The sequence below is a fragment of the Eriocheir sinensis genome, unplaced genomic scaffold, assembly GCF_024679095.1.
Source record: "Eriocheir sinensis breed Jianghai 21 unplaced genomic scaffold, ASM2467909v1 Scaffold140, whole genome shotgun sequence".
NCBI classification, from domain to species: domain Eukaryota; kingdom Metazoa; phylum Arthropoda; class Malacostraca; order Decapoda; family Varunidae; genus Eriocheir; species Eriocheir sinensis.
This window is the reverse complement of record NW_026110740.1, coordinates 530,771-544,409: the sequence shown is the minus strand read 5'-3', so window position 1 is coordinate 544,409 and position 13,639 is coordinate 530,771. Positions and strand designations below refer to the sequence as shown.

Here is a 13,639-nt window from a genome sequence, read left to right as displayed (position 1 = left end):
TAAGTTCCCAAACCAATACCAGAGCCTTCGAAATTTCCTTGTATAGTGTCTGGTGTTTATATTTAAGTTCACAAATTTTATGAAACTATACAGGAAAAGTCTTGTGTATTTAGTGTGGCATCGAAGACCTCACCATTTTGGATTGTATGGGATTCTATAGTTTGGTTCGGGCTGTTACGAAGACACTGTGTTGGACTGTGAAATCGGCTCAGAGTGTTGGACTATCGAACTGGCCCTTAACTCCCCGCAGCAGACTCTCCCCTTGACACATTTTTCAGGGCTTCACCAACAACGGCAAGTCGACCATCGCCACCCTATATCCCTTGGCGCAGGAGCTCATCGGCCAGCGCACGGGACTCTCTCACAGGGACAAACTATTGGCCAACACCATGTACGGCTGCATCAGTGAGTATGATATATGAGTAATTAAGGGGCAAATTTTCCGTCGATCTTTAGTCAAACCACGATTTCCGCTGGTGTGGTTCTCATTTGTTTCTTGTTATTGCTGCTGATGATGATGGTGAGTAATACCGTCGTCCTTCGGTGAAATCTACCTTAGCTTTGGAAGATCGTGGACACGTCAGAAAACCACGGAAATATGAGAACCACGCCAGCGGAAATCGTGGTTTGACTGAAGATCCACGGAAAATTTGCCCAGTGTAATAGCCCCTTAACTCGGTAGCTGCGGGGATCATGTTTCCTAAAGGCCCTTCCATCTAAGCGAGAAAAATGAGAAAAAATCAACACTCACGCAAACCGTTTCATAATATATATCAATGCATTTGTTTATGCATCATCTATTTTTGGGGGTTTATATCATGGCAAAAATGTGGCCCGTCGCTGGTACACGGTAGAGCCACAAATTTGGCCTGTCGCTGCTACCGGGTTTAAAGAAAGGCGTGTCAGTGGAAGGGACAAACAATGAAACTCTAATGTAAGTAAGTCACGGCACATGCACAGTATTTTTTTATCCAGTTTCCCTTACCCAGCTCTAGCTATGCTGTGGTATACGGTCACTGTTCTTCCCTGAAGTTGTGGCTGCCATTAACATTACTATAATTTACAAAATGAATTGCTTAATCTTCCTATTGATAAAAAAAAAAGGGGTGTTATATTGAACGTATTGGAGTTCTAATTTCCACGTACAATTTTTTTTTTTTTTTAGGCAAAGAAACAAGAGAGTTAAGTGTAAGAGTGCTGAGTTGTAGTTTTCAATCTCCTTGGTAACAATAAATTTAATAAAATACTAAATGAATTTGTGAAAAATGGTAGTTTCTGATTACTAAATACTTGATTTTTTTTTTTTTTTTTTTTTACGTTGTTGCCTATTGCGCCGGTAGGCATCTTCCCGGTGGGGCCTGATGGTCGGCCCAAGGCTTCTTTCAGGTGGGGCCTGATGGTCGGCCCAGCCCGTTCTGGCGCAGGCGAGTGTTTATAGTGGCGCCATCTTGCATTGGCTCATGCTGCCCCCCGGAACTCGTACTTGATTCGCTTGGACGGCTTCCTCTAGAGTCCGGGTTGATGGGTGGTCTTCAGGACAGCATGTGGGTAGTTTTAAGCCACTCGGCGGTGACCGAAAAATCCGAGTGGTAGCGTGAGGATTCGAACCCGCGTCGTCCATCACGCGGCGAATGTGGGTCCAGTACGCTATCACTTCGGCCACCTCATTTAATGTTCGTTATTTTTCTATGGTATATTGTAAACACGGCAAATTGCTTTTCATCAGTTTTTAGTGCCCTGTTCTCTGCAGTAAACGTATCTGAAAGAATAAATTTTAATTTGAGGTTTATATGTATGATACATCAGTCTTAACCACTTAAATGTGGTTATGCTTTATCATAATTTGATCATTGCCTTGAAAGTCTTGTTATGACACACTTGCCATATTTTCTGTGTTACTGCTAAATACAATAACACAAATTGTCCCTAATGTTTGTCAGAGAGGCCTCAGAATTACCCTAAAAACTCCGCGCTTCTCGCGCTCCAACCACCCAGCATTTTGAGCTGGGCTAAGACACCATCGCTTCTCATATCAACTATTTCTAAAGGTCAAAGAGGGGATCAATCTGGTTTTCATAAGTGTTTTTTTAAGGTTCATAGCACAGAAGGGTCAAACTACCACCAGGGTCATAAAACTACCCCTGGAAAGGCCTACAGCTCCTACGAAAGCCATGTCAAATATGTGAACTTTAGCGACGAAATGTTTTAAAATACGCCCAATAGCCCCAATGTTTCAAGGTTCTAAATACGCCCCTGGTCTCCAATCATTTACATTCCGCAGAAGTGTTGCCTCTCTGTTTCCTACCGATATTTTCATCCTGACTGCGAGGGGAGGAGGCATGCTATAAAAAAAAAAGTCTGTTCAGAGCATGAAGTCGGTCCAAGGTGCGGCAGATTCCTGAATTCCCATGAGTGCGGCTCTGCCAGTTCGACCGCCAATTATCCGATTAGCACCGTCTCCCTACTTACCCACCCACAACCCACCTGTTTATCTCTCTCTCTCCCTCTCGACCCGGGGGAGGGACTTAAGGGGACACGCCGACCACCACCACCACCACCACTACCACCACCACCACCACCAAAACGTGGCAATATGGGAAAAAATCGTTGCCACATGTCATAGAATTTATACAAATCATTGATATAATCCTAAACATCGACACTCATTGTACTATGTAGCTTCCTTTACTATATACAGAATATATAAGATATCACAAATAGCACAGGGATGGGAAATAAGAGAAAGACGCATGTACGAAGGTTGATTTGGCAGGATGGCTAGAGGTAAACGACGATACCAGCTCCACCCTGAACCGACTTCATGCTCTGAACAGACTATAACTGCATGCCTCCTCCCCTCCGCGGCCTCACACGACTTTGAACTCTTGCTCACTCCTATCCGAGCCAAATCCCTTATGCAAGTGTTAACCAGCATTTTCATTCCTTCGTCCCTCTCTTTCATAATGTCTGGAACAGCCTTCCTTGGTCTGTATTTCCTCCTGTCTGTGACTTGAACTCCTTCCTATACTGAAAAATGAGAACGTTTGCTTACTCGGACTTATTGTAGGAATTGATCTTTTTTACAAATAATGTTTATATCGCTCCTATTTTAACACTCGCCAGGCTTCAACCACCATTACTTTTTCGAACCGTTTCCATCGGCGAAGTATCCATGCACTTACCATGCACTTTGAATTGGATGATGAAAAAATCCCATAGCGATAGGAAACAAACATGAATGCATATGGTAAGGTATTAGTATTAAATAATTTGACCGTCGACACCAACTAAAATGATCAACAATTTTCATTTTTTATAGATAAGTGGCTTGCTGCTTGCGGAGTGAACGCCGACCCCTGCCAGAACGGCGGGTTTTATGGAAATGGCTGCGCTTGTGTGTGTCCCTCGGGCACCTCAGGGGCCAACTGTCAGACAGTGACAGGAAACTACTACGGTGATTGGCCGCCCCTTTGCACACCTTGTCTCTGGAGCTCTCAGAATACTTGTTCTCTTTGTTCCTCTGTAGTGAGGAAGCACCTTACGATAGCTTGGCTCTTGGGATAAAAGAGGATAACAGTTCAACCTTCAATTACAGTGTAGTCCAAGAATTCCTCATTAAATCATATCTATAGCTCAGCGAACCTTTTTGAAAACTTGGAATGATCCAGTGACTATATAATCGTTCTTTTTCTAGTGGATTATGCAAAATCCGGCTGTTTCGGCATAACTGATGACACCAAACCTCGTCTTCCACAGACAAGTTGACGAATCCCTGCACTGAGAAAGTAACTCAGGAAGGCACCCTCACCTCGCCGGGCTATCCAAGCAACTACCCAAACAGTGAGTGAAAGATTTACATAGATTTACATAGAAAATCAGACCACACAGACCCCATGGTCCAGACTAGGTGGCCTGTCCCTAAACCTAAGTGCTTCTACATTAGTCAGATGGCTCCTAAACGTTGCATTTCATTTCTAGTTGATATTAAGTTGAAGGAAGTGACGGTCGAGCTTGTTTTTAAAGGAGTCAATCGTGTTACACTGAACCACTGAAGGTGGGAGCTTATTCCATTCTCGCACTACAACGTTGGTGAAGAAAAGAGAGAGAGAGAGAGAGATTTGTTTGTGTGTGTGTGTGTCTTGTACAGAAGCCAGACACAGTGTGGGTGGGCGGGCTCCCTTTGTGTGGTGTTGTCTGTTCACCCTCTGCTCCGTTCTCCCTGCCCCGGCAGTCCAGTGCGTCAAGTGGATTGTAGCTCCCGTGTGCCACGTGCCCCGAGTGACCTTCTCAGACTTTTACCTGTACGGAAAGGATCCCTACTGCGGCTCGACTACAGCGACGTGCTGCTACTTTGATGGTCTGGAGATCAGAACCGACAACTTGTACAACGGTGCAGTGTGAGTATACAAAGACCCTGCTCGCTCTGGCTTTTTTTTTTTTTTACGTGTACGCCTGTAGCGCCGGTAGGCTCTCTTGAGGGGCCTGGATGGAAGTCGGCCCCAGCTCGTCATGGCGCAGGGCAAGTTTTTATAGTGGCGCCATCTTCTCTTGGCTCATGCTGCCCCCCGGAACTCGTTCTTGATTCACTTGGACGGCTTCCTCCAGAGTCCGGGTTGATGGGTGGTCTTCAGGACAGCTTGTGGGTAGTTTTAAGCCACTCGGCGGTGACTGAAAAATTCCAGGTGGTAGCGTGGGGACTCGAACCCGCGTCGTCCTTTACACGGTGAATGTGGGCCCAGCATGCTATCACTCAGCCACCGCCTACCTGCCCCGTGACGGCAAGCAAAGCTGCCATTGTTACTCTTACAAGGCGTATTCACTTCAAATTATTACGTAACAAGTTTAGTTTGTGATATTCCTTTGTGCCACTAAACTTGCACGATGGTGACCGTGACCACTCAAGTTCTTCCAATCCTCGGCAGGTATTGTGGCACGGACATCACTGCAGGCCAGACCTTCACCGGAACCGGTCAAGAGATGATTTTATACTTCAGGGCGATAAGTAATAATCTTCGCAGGGGATGGTCTGCCCAACTCACCTTTGTGCCGCAACCGGGATGCACGTAAGTGACAAAAAAGAGTGATGGGAGAGTCTCAGGACCAGTGAAGAGTAGAACCACATTTTTGCATTGTACCTTCATCAGCCTGTGTTTTTTTTTACAACAAAGGAGACAGCTCAAGGGCACAAAATAAGGAAACAATAGTAAAAAAAAGCCCGTTACTCGCTGCTCCCAATTTATTCGTAGATCGCAAATATTTTATGTCCTAATGATTCCTTTATTTTTTTTTTCTTCAGAACCACCACTTCAGAAACCTCCACCACCACCACAGCAACAACAACCACCACTACAGAACCCACCACCACCACTACAGAACCCACCACCACCACCACAGAACCCACCACCACCACCACCACCACCACAGCAACAACCACCACTACAGAACCCACCACCACCACTACAGAACCCACCACCACCACTACAGAACCCACCACTACCACTACAGAACCCACCACCACCACTACAGAACCCACCACCACCACTACAGAACCCACCACCACCACTACAGAACCCACCACCACCACTACAGAACCCACCACTACCACTACAGAACCCACCACCACCACTACAGAGCCCACCACCACCACTACAGAACCCACCACCACCACTACAGAACCCACCACCACCATTACAGAACCCACCACTACCACTACAGAACCCACCACCACCACCATTACAGAACCCACCACCACCACTACAGAACCCACCACCACCACCACCACCACAGCAACAACAACCACCACTACAGAACCCACCACCACCACTACAAAACCCACCACCACCACCACCACCACCACTACAGAACCCACCACCACCACTACAAAACCCACCACCACCACCACCACTACAAAACCCACCACCAGCACCACCACTACAAAACCCACCACCAGAACCACCACTACAAAACCCACCACCAGAACCACCACTACAAAACCCACCACCAGAACCACCACTATAAAACCCACCACCAGAACCACCACTACAAAACCCACCACCAGAACCACCACTAAAAAACCCACCACCACCACCCCGAGAGCAACAACCACCACTACTAAACCGACCACCACCACCACCACCACCAGCCCACCACCACCAAGATGTTTAACTCAGGCGTTCAACGGAGTGTTCTACTGGTCCTCCCCAGGCTTCGGGATCACCAACTACCCGAATAACTTTAACTGCGCACTGCGAGGAGTTTCGGTATGTGCCTTACTTTTTTGGCCGTGGTGGGTGAGGCAAGTAATAGCTCATTCCAGCGTCACAAAGCGTCCATGATATTACGAGACATGACATTCTATTCCAGAGGAGAAGAAGGCCGAGTTAGTGCACTGCCTAAGGTCATTGTTCTGTCTGCCATTCCTATTCGCTTGCGTTTCCATTTTATTGTTCAAATCAAGAATTACTGTTATAAAACGCCTTGACGCTGAGTATATCTAAGTAGTCAGGGCATACACTATATCTCTCTCGCATTTCCTGGAAGCTGAGAAGATGGCGCCACTATAAACACTTGCCTGCGCCATGACGGGCTGGGGTCGACTACAATCCAGGCCCCTCAAGAGAGCCTACCGGCGCTATAGGCGTACACGTAAAAAAAAAAAAAAAGACTTTCAAGTAAGAAAATGCATTTTACGCGCACACACACACACACACACACACAGACACAGACACACACACACACACACACACAGACACAGACACACACACACACACACACACACACACTCAAGAGGAAGGTATCAGGACACCTCTTCTCATGTAATTGACTGCTCTTTCGGCCACCTCTTCGGACTCTTTACAGGAGCAGCGAGTAGCGGGCTATTTTTCTTTTTATTGTTTCCTTTTTTGTGTGCCCTTGTGCTGTCTCCTTTGCTGTAAACAAACACACACACACACACACACACACACACACACACACACACACACACACACACACACACAGCTATAGTTATATATCCTCGAAACACGCCACTAACAATCTGACTCAGGCAGTATCACAGTGTCCACGATAATAATTCCACTCGACGTAGTAGTGGAGTGATAAAAGGTGCGCCCAAGAGTTCAGGGTTTATGAAATGATTAAACTGCTCCGTTATTTTTGTAGCAAACCCGCATACAGGCAAACAGGTCAGGGCTTATAGAAGTGTTCCTTTGCTTGTTCAGACGACATCCATGTTGACGCTGAAACTGGAGAGGTTCACGCTGCAGGGAGCGCTGAGAAGATGTGTGGATGGCGTCGAGTTAACATTCTTGTATAATCGAACGATAACGTGAGTAGCGTGTGTGGTTTGTTGCTTGGGTGACTAAAGGTGTGAGTGTGCATGCTTAAGACATAGAGTAACAGGTGATGCCTTATACAGCGGAAAAGTTGGAAAGTTTCGTTTAGTCGGCGCAACATCTGTGGTCATATGCCGGAGAGGGACAGGAGGGGGAAGGAATTATAGGAGAAGGCAACATCTGTGGTCATATGCCGGAGAGAGAGAGAGGGAAGGGAAGGAATTATAGGAGAAGGCAACATCTGTGGTCATATGCCGGAGAGAGAGAGAGGGAAGGGAAGGAATTATAGGAGAAGGCAACATCTGTGGTCATATGCCGGAGAGAGACAGGAGGGGGAAGGAATTATAGGAGAAGGCAACATCTGTGGTCATATGCCGGAGAGAGACAGGAGGGGGAAGGACTTATAGGAGAAGGCAACATCTGTGGTCATATGCCGGAGAGAGACAGGAGGGGGAAGGACTTATAGGAGAAGGCAACATCTGTGGTCATATGCCGGAGAGAGACAGGAGGGGGAAGGAATTATAGGAGAAGGCAACATCTGTGGTCATATGCCGGAGAGAGACAGGAGGGGGAAGGATTATAGGAGAAGGGAACAGACCCTAGGAGACGGGACACAACCCCCGATTAATACCTGGTATCCATTCACTGCTGGGTGGACAGGGGTGTAGGATATCGGAAAAACCGCCCCAATTTTTCCACTCCGCCCGGGAATCGAACCCGGGCTCTCTCGATTGTGAGCCGAGTGTGCTAACCACTGCACCACGAAGCTCCCCCCTTATACAGCGGCAGGTAAGGGTAGGTGTCAAGGGATGGTCCGCTTGTTTAATGGGTAGTTGTTGTATTGGTGTTAATGACTGGGGTGGGTGAAATGGTTGGGCGTTTTGTCCCTCGTCACGGAGAGTTATGGTGTTATGGCGAGTTTTATAAATGGATGAAGGGCTTTAATAAGGGGGATATTCATAAGGTTTTGTTGGTAAGAGAACCGGGTAGGACACGAAGTAATGGGTTTAAACTGGATAAATTCAGATTCAACAGGGACATAGGCAAAAATTGGTTTACTAACAGGGTGGTGTATGAGTGGAATAGGCCTAGCAGTCATGTGGTGAGTGCCAATACAATTGTCACATTCAAAAATAGATTAGATAAATTCATGGACAGCGATATTAGGTGGGGTTAGATACACGGGAGCTTAGGTTCAAAGGAGCTGCCTCGTACAGGCCTACCGGCCTCTTGCAGACTCCTACGTTCTTATGTTCTTATATTAAGGAGGAAGAGCGGAGTGGGTTTCTATACTTAAGTCACATGTTTGGTTGACAACGAGAGATGGGAACGATGCCCAACGTTACCAGATTACCGTACGCATAACATTGTATTTTCCTGTTTCTGGGGTGGGTTTCATCATAGTGGTCTCCCAGACGTGGTGACGCCACGCGCAGTTGGGAGAATTTCTTGGGCGTGTTTCATTACCGCGCCACAAGCACTTCCAAGTAGGATTGGGGGCGGTCTTGGGAGAAACCAGCGTTGCCAGTCTTCCGCGTCGCTTTGACGTCTAATATGTCTTCAATTAACCTAAATTACACTTCTTATGTATAATTATGGAATTATAAATATAAACAATTGATATTTAGTTGAAATACAGCGATAGTATCTTCATTGTAAAGAATATGTGCACGTATTTTTGTTCCGTCTGCATCTTCAACGGCACCACGGTGTAAACAAACATTTAGTGAGTCGTGAGTAGACCCTGGCCACCTCGCCACCATGTCCCGCAGCTTGTACTGTGCATCAAATAACACTTGCACATTGATGCTGTGGTAGTTCTTGCGGTTGACGTACACTTCTTCGTGGTCATGTGGGGCCACTATTCTTACGTGGGTGCCATCAACAGCACCCACCACACCGAGAAAACCAGCAATTTCGGCAAACTCCGCCTTCATTCTCTGCTGCGCCCCCCGGTTTAAAGAGAAGCCCATAAACTGCCTCATATTCTCTTGTGTCACGAGAGCATCCACGGTCTGGGTGATGATTCTGCTGACTGTGGCCCGGGAAACTCCAAAGTCATCTGCGCTGCACTGCTGCATTTTCCCGGTGGCGACTTATCGCAGAGTCAACGCCACTTTCAGCTCCGCTGTGACCGCACGGCTCCTCTCAGTCCTGTTGCCTGGCTTGGTAGCTTTCGTGATACATGCCCAATGTTTCTCGCACACCTGGGACTCCTTGAGCACACTTCCAAGGACTTGGGAACTTTGATGAAACCCACCCTCATAAATATTGCAAAAAAAAAAAAAAAGAGCAACAATAATTACCGCTTTTAACGATAATTATAAATGCATATCGTTATCTTTGTGGGTACGATAGTTTTTGGTCAGAAATCGGCAAAAACAATACGCCAAGTACGACAATCTGGTAACGTTGACGATGCCGCTACAGACGACGCTGGGTAGGCGGTGTCTGAGTGGTAGCGTGCTGGGCCCACATTCACCACGTGATGGACGACGCGGGCTCGAATCCCCACGCTACCACCTGGGATTTTTCAGTCACCGCCGAGTGGCTTAAAACTACCCACATGCTGTCCTGAAGACCACCCATCAACCCGGACTCTAGAGGAAACCGTCCAAGTGAATCAAGAAAGAGTTCCAGGGGGCAGCATGAGCCAAGAGAAGATGGCGCCACTATAAACACTTGCCTGCGCCATTATGGGCTGGGGCCGAACACCATCCAGGCCCCTCAAGCGAGCCTACTGGCGCTATTGGCGTAGACGTAAAAAAAAAAAGAAATATATAACCTTGTTCTTAATTTAATCACCAGGTTGTGTGGGTCTCAATCAGGGAAAGTCTTTACATCGCCATCTTTCAATTTCAACGCGAGATTCTTCACCGACCCCACGAAGACCTATCAGGGCTACAACATCTCCTTCACGCCTGCAACCACGAGTTGTCACCAGGTAAGGAACGTTGTGGATTTATCTGAGCTTCTCCGGCAATACACAACTGTGCTGCTTGCTAAGTTGTCACCAGGTAAAGGGACTAGGGCCGTATTTTAAAACATTTCGTCGCCCAAGTTCACATATTTGACAAGGCTTTCGTATGAGTTAGGGCATTTCCAGGAGTAGTTTTATGACCCTGGTGGTAGTTTGACCGTTCCCCAGTAGCATGAGCCTAAAGAACCACTCATTAGAACCCGACTGCCACCTTCTTTGACCTTTAAAAAGAGTTGATGTGAGAAGTGAAACTGTCTTATAATACCACCCTATTACACTGGGCAACTTTTCCGTGGATCTTCAGTCAAACCACGATTTCCGCTGGCGTGGTTCTCATATTTCCGTGGTTTTCTGACGTGTCCACGATCTTCCAAAGCTACGGTAGATTTCACCGAAGGAAAACGGTATTACTCACCATCATCATCATCAACAATAACACGAAACAAATGAGAACCACGCCAGCGGAAATCGTGGTTTGACTGAAGATCCACGGAAAATTTGCCCAGTGTAATAGTAGCCCCTTAAGGAACATTGTGGATTTATCTGAGCCTCGCTACTTCGGCAATATACAACTGTGCTGCTTGCTAAGTTGAGATTCTCGCCAGATGGACATATTGACAGTAGATGTATAATATTATCCATTGTATATATATATTTTTTTGTGTTTAATAATAGTAAGATAAATTATGGAACATAGTTTGTATTTGAATTCGACCCATCGTACAAGCACATACGAGAGCTGCTTATAATCCCTGCTTGATGCACCCTCAAGCCTGGTATCATAATCACTATGGTATCCATCCACAGATAATCACGGCAGCTGTTGGTCAGACTGGCACAATAACTTCCCCTCCAGCAGAAAAATACTGCGAATACCGAATCCAGGTAAAAACGGATGTAACACAAGAAAGGTATTAGTGTGTGTCTCTCTCCACAACACTGCCACTCCTGCGGGGGTGTCGACAAGAGATTTGTTTGGTCATGTAATCTATTTTCATCAAACCTTAACCCGTCCGCTGCGATTGGCACGAATTTGGCCTTCACTGGTAGCCTGGTAACACATACTCCCAGGTCTTTCTCTGCCTCTGTGGTGGATAGTGGAGTGTTTCCCATGTGGTATTAGTGTGCTGGATGTCCCTTCACTGGTAGCCTGGTAACACATACTCCCAGGTCTTTCTCTGCCTCTTTGGTGGATAGTGGAGTGTTTCCCATGTGGTATTGGTGTACTGGATATCCCTTCACTGGTAGCCTGGTAACACATACTCCCAGGTCTTTCTCTGCCTCTGTGGTGGATAGTGGAGTGTTTCCCATGTGGTATTGGGGTGCTGGATTGGCCTTCACTGGTAGCCTGGTAACACATACTCCCAGGTCTTTCTCTGCCTCTGTGGTGGATAGTGGAGTGTTTCCCATGTGTTATTGGTGTGCTGGATATCCCTTCACTGGTAGCCTGGTAACATACACTCCCAGGTCTTTCTCTGCCTCTGTGTTGGATAGTGGAGTGTTTCCCATGTGGTATTGGTGTGCTGGATATCCCTTCACTGGTAGCCTGGTAACATACACTCCCAGGTCTTTCTCTGCCTCTGTGGTGGATAGTGGAGTGTTTCCCATGTGGTATTGGTGTGCTGGATATCCCTTCAATGGTAGCCTGGTAACATACACTCCCAGGTCTTTCTCTGCCTCAGTGGTGGACAGTGGAGTGTTTCCCATGTGGTATTGGTATGCTGGATATCCCTTCACTGGTAGCCTGGTAACATACACTCCCAGGTCTTTCTCTGCCTCTGTGGTGGATAGTGGAGTGTTTCCTATGTGGTATTGGTGTGCTGGATATCCCTTCACTGGTAGCCTGGTAACATACACTCCCAGGTCTTTCTCTGCCTCTGTGGTGGATAGTGGAGTGTTTCCCATGTGGTATTGGTGTGCTGGATATCCCCTCCCAAGATGCAGGACCTTATATTTTTCTTCATTGAATTGTAGCAGCCAGTTTTTGTTCCATTCCTGTAGCTTGGTGATGTCTTCTGGTAGGAAATCCGCATTCAAGGGGTTAAAACAATCACCACCAACTCCATAAAAGGTTACATTATACTTGAGTCCTCCACACGTAGCTACCATGCGCTTGCTTCCTCCAACACTCCAGTGATTTATAACATTATCACTTGCCCATCCCCCCTTCAAACACCCATTTTTCTTCGAGCAGGTCGCCAATGAAACATCAGAGGCCAGAGGAGCTAACGCAACTCTTTTTTTTTGTCCAAAGGCTCCTTCTGGAAGTCGCGTGAAGGTCAACGAAGTTACATCAAGGATTCTAGGGACAACGAACTGTGAAACTGACTGGCTTCTGCTGAACGGGAGGAGTGAGAAGATGTACCCGTCAGACACCAGCTTAATTATCTGCGGCAATAAGGTAGTGCCTTCACCTCTGATATCCCAGACCAATGAGATGTACGCAGCTTATCAAGGCACCAGCAGCAGCCTCGGTGTCACTATCAAGTATACCGTCATCTAAGTCAAACGTTCCTGGATTTTCTCGCCAATCACGACTCCAATGTATCTATACGGGCACGAATTTCATTTTCTTTACAACAAAGGAGACAGCTCAAGGGCACACAAAAAAGGAAACAATAATGAAAAAAAAAGAGCCCGCTTCTCGCTGCTCCTAAAAAAATGAATCAAAAGAGGTGGCCGAAAGAGAGGTCAATTTCGGGAGGAGAATTCATTAGTACACCTGCAACCCTTTCAGTTTGCCTCTTGCCCACGATGTTTCTTTGTTTAAAATCATATCACTGGTAAGCCAAGTCAGCTGATATAACTTAAACGAGGAACAGATATCAAGGCTGGTATTACAAGACACTTTCCCTTCTCACATCAAGATATTTCTAAAGGTCAAAAGGGGATATCAATCAGGCTCTAATGAGTGTTTTTTAGGCTCAGGGTACAGAAGAAGGGTCAAACTACCACCAGGGTCATAAAACTAGAACCGGAAATGCCCACAACTTCTAGGAAAGCCTTGTCAAATATGTGTTCTTGGGCGGCGAAATGTCTTATAATCCGAGCCTAAGCATCCTTTTAGTGTTCTACAATAGCCGCCCCAAGAAAATAAATCTATGCAGCAGTTTCATGTATCATTCCTCCCCCCCCCCCCCTCTCTCTCACTCTCTCACTCTCTAGATAAGCACAGAAAATTCCTGATCAAGTGGGTGCCGGCTACGTCGTTTATTCCGTATTGTCTGCAAAGTTTGTTTTTATAGCAAGGGAGGAAGCTCAAGAAAAAAAAGCCCTCTAGAACCTGCTCAAATGACAACAACAACAACAACAAAAACAACAACAA

At 46.6% G+C, this 13,639-nt stretch overlaps 1 protein-coding gene across 1 annotated transcript in view; it reads left to right on the top strand.

Moving 5' to 3' along the window:
- Positions 1–13,413, top strand: part of LOC126989984 (uncharacterized) — an 88,118-nt gene extending 74,705 nt beyond the window's left edge. The window contains exons 6-15 of the mRNA XM_050848578.1: positions 279–405; positions 3,320–3,454; positions 3,757–3,840; positions 4,232–4,397; positions 4,923–5,063; positions 5,297–6,260; positions 7,221–7,327; positions 10,143–10,278; positions 11,122–11,199; positions 12,569–13,413. Coding sequence (XP_050704535.1) covers positions 279–405; positions 3,320–3,454; positions 3,757–3,840; positions 4,232–4,397; positions 4,923–5,063; positions 5,297–6,260; positions 7,221–7,327; positions 10,143–10,278; positions 11,122–11,199; positions 12,569–12,817 — 2,187 coding nt within the window. The 3' untranslated portion in view covers positions 12,818–13,413. The remainder of the gene's footprint in view (positions 1–278; positions 406–3,319; positions 3,455–3,756; positions 3,841–4,231; positions 4,398–4,922; positions 5,064–5,296; positions 6,261–7,220; positions 7,328–10,142; positions 10,279–11,121; positions 11,200–12,568) is intronic.
- Positions 13,414–13,639: the final 226 nt, after the last annotated feature.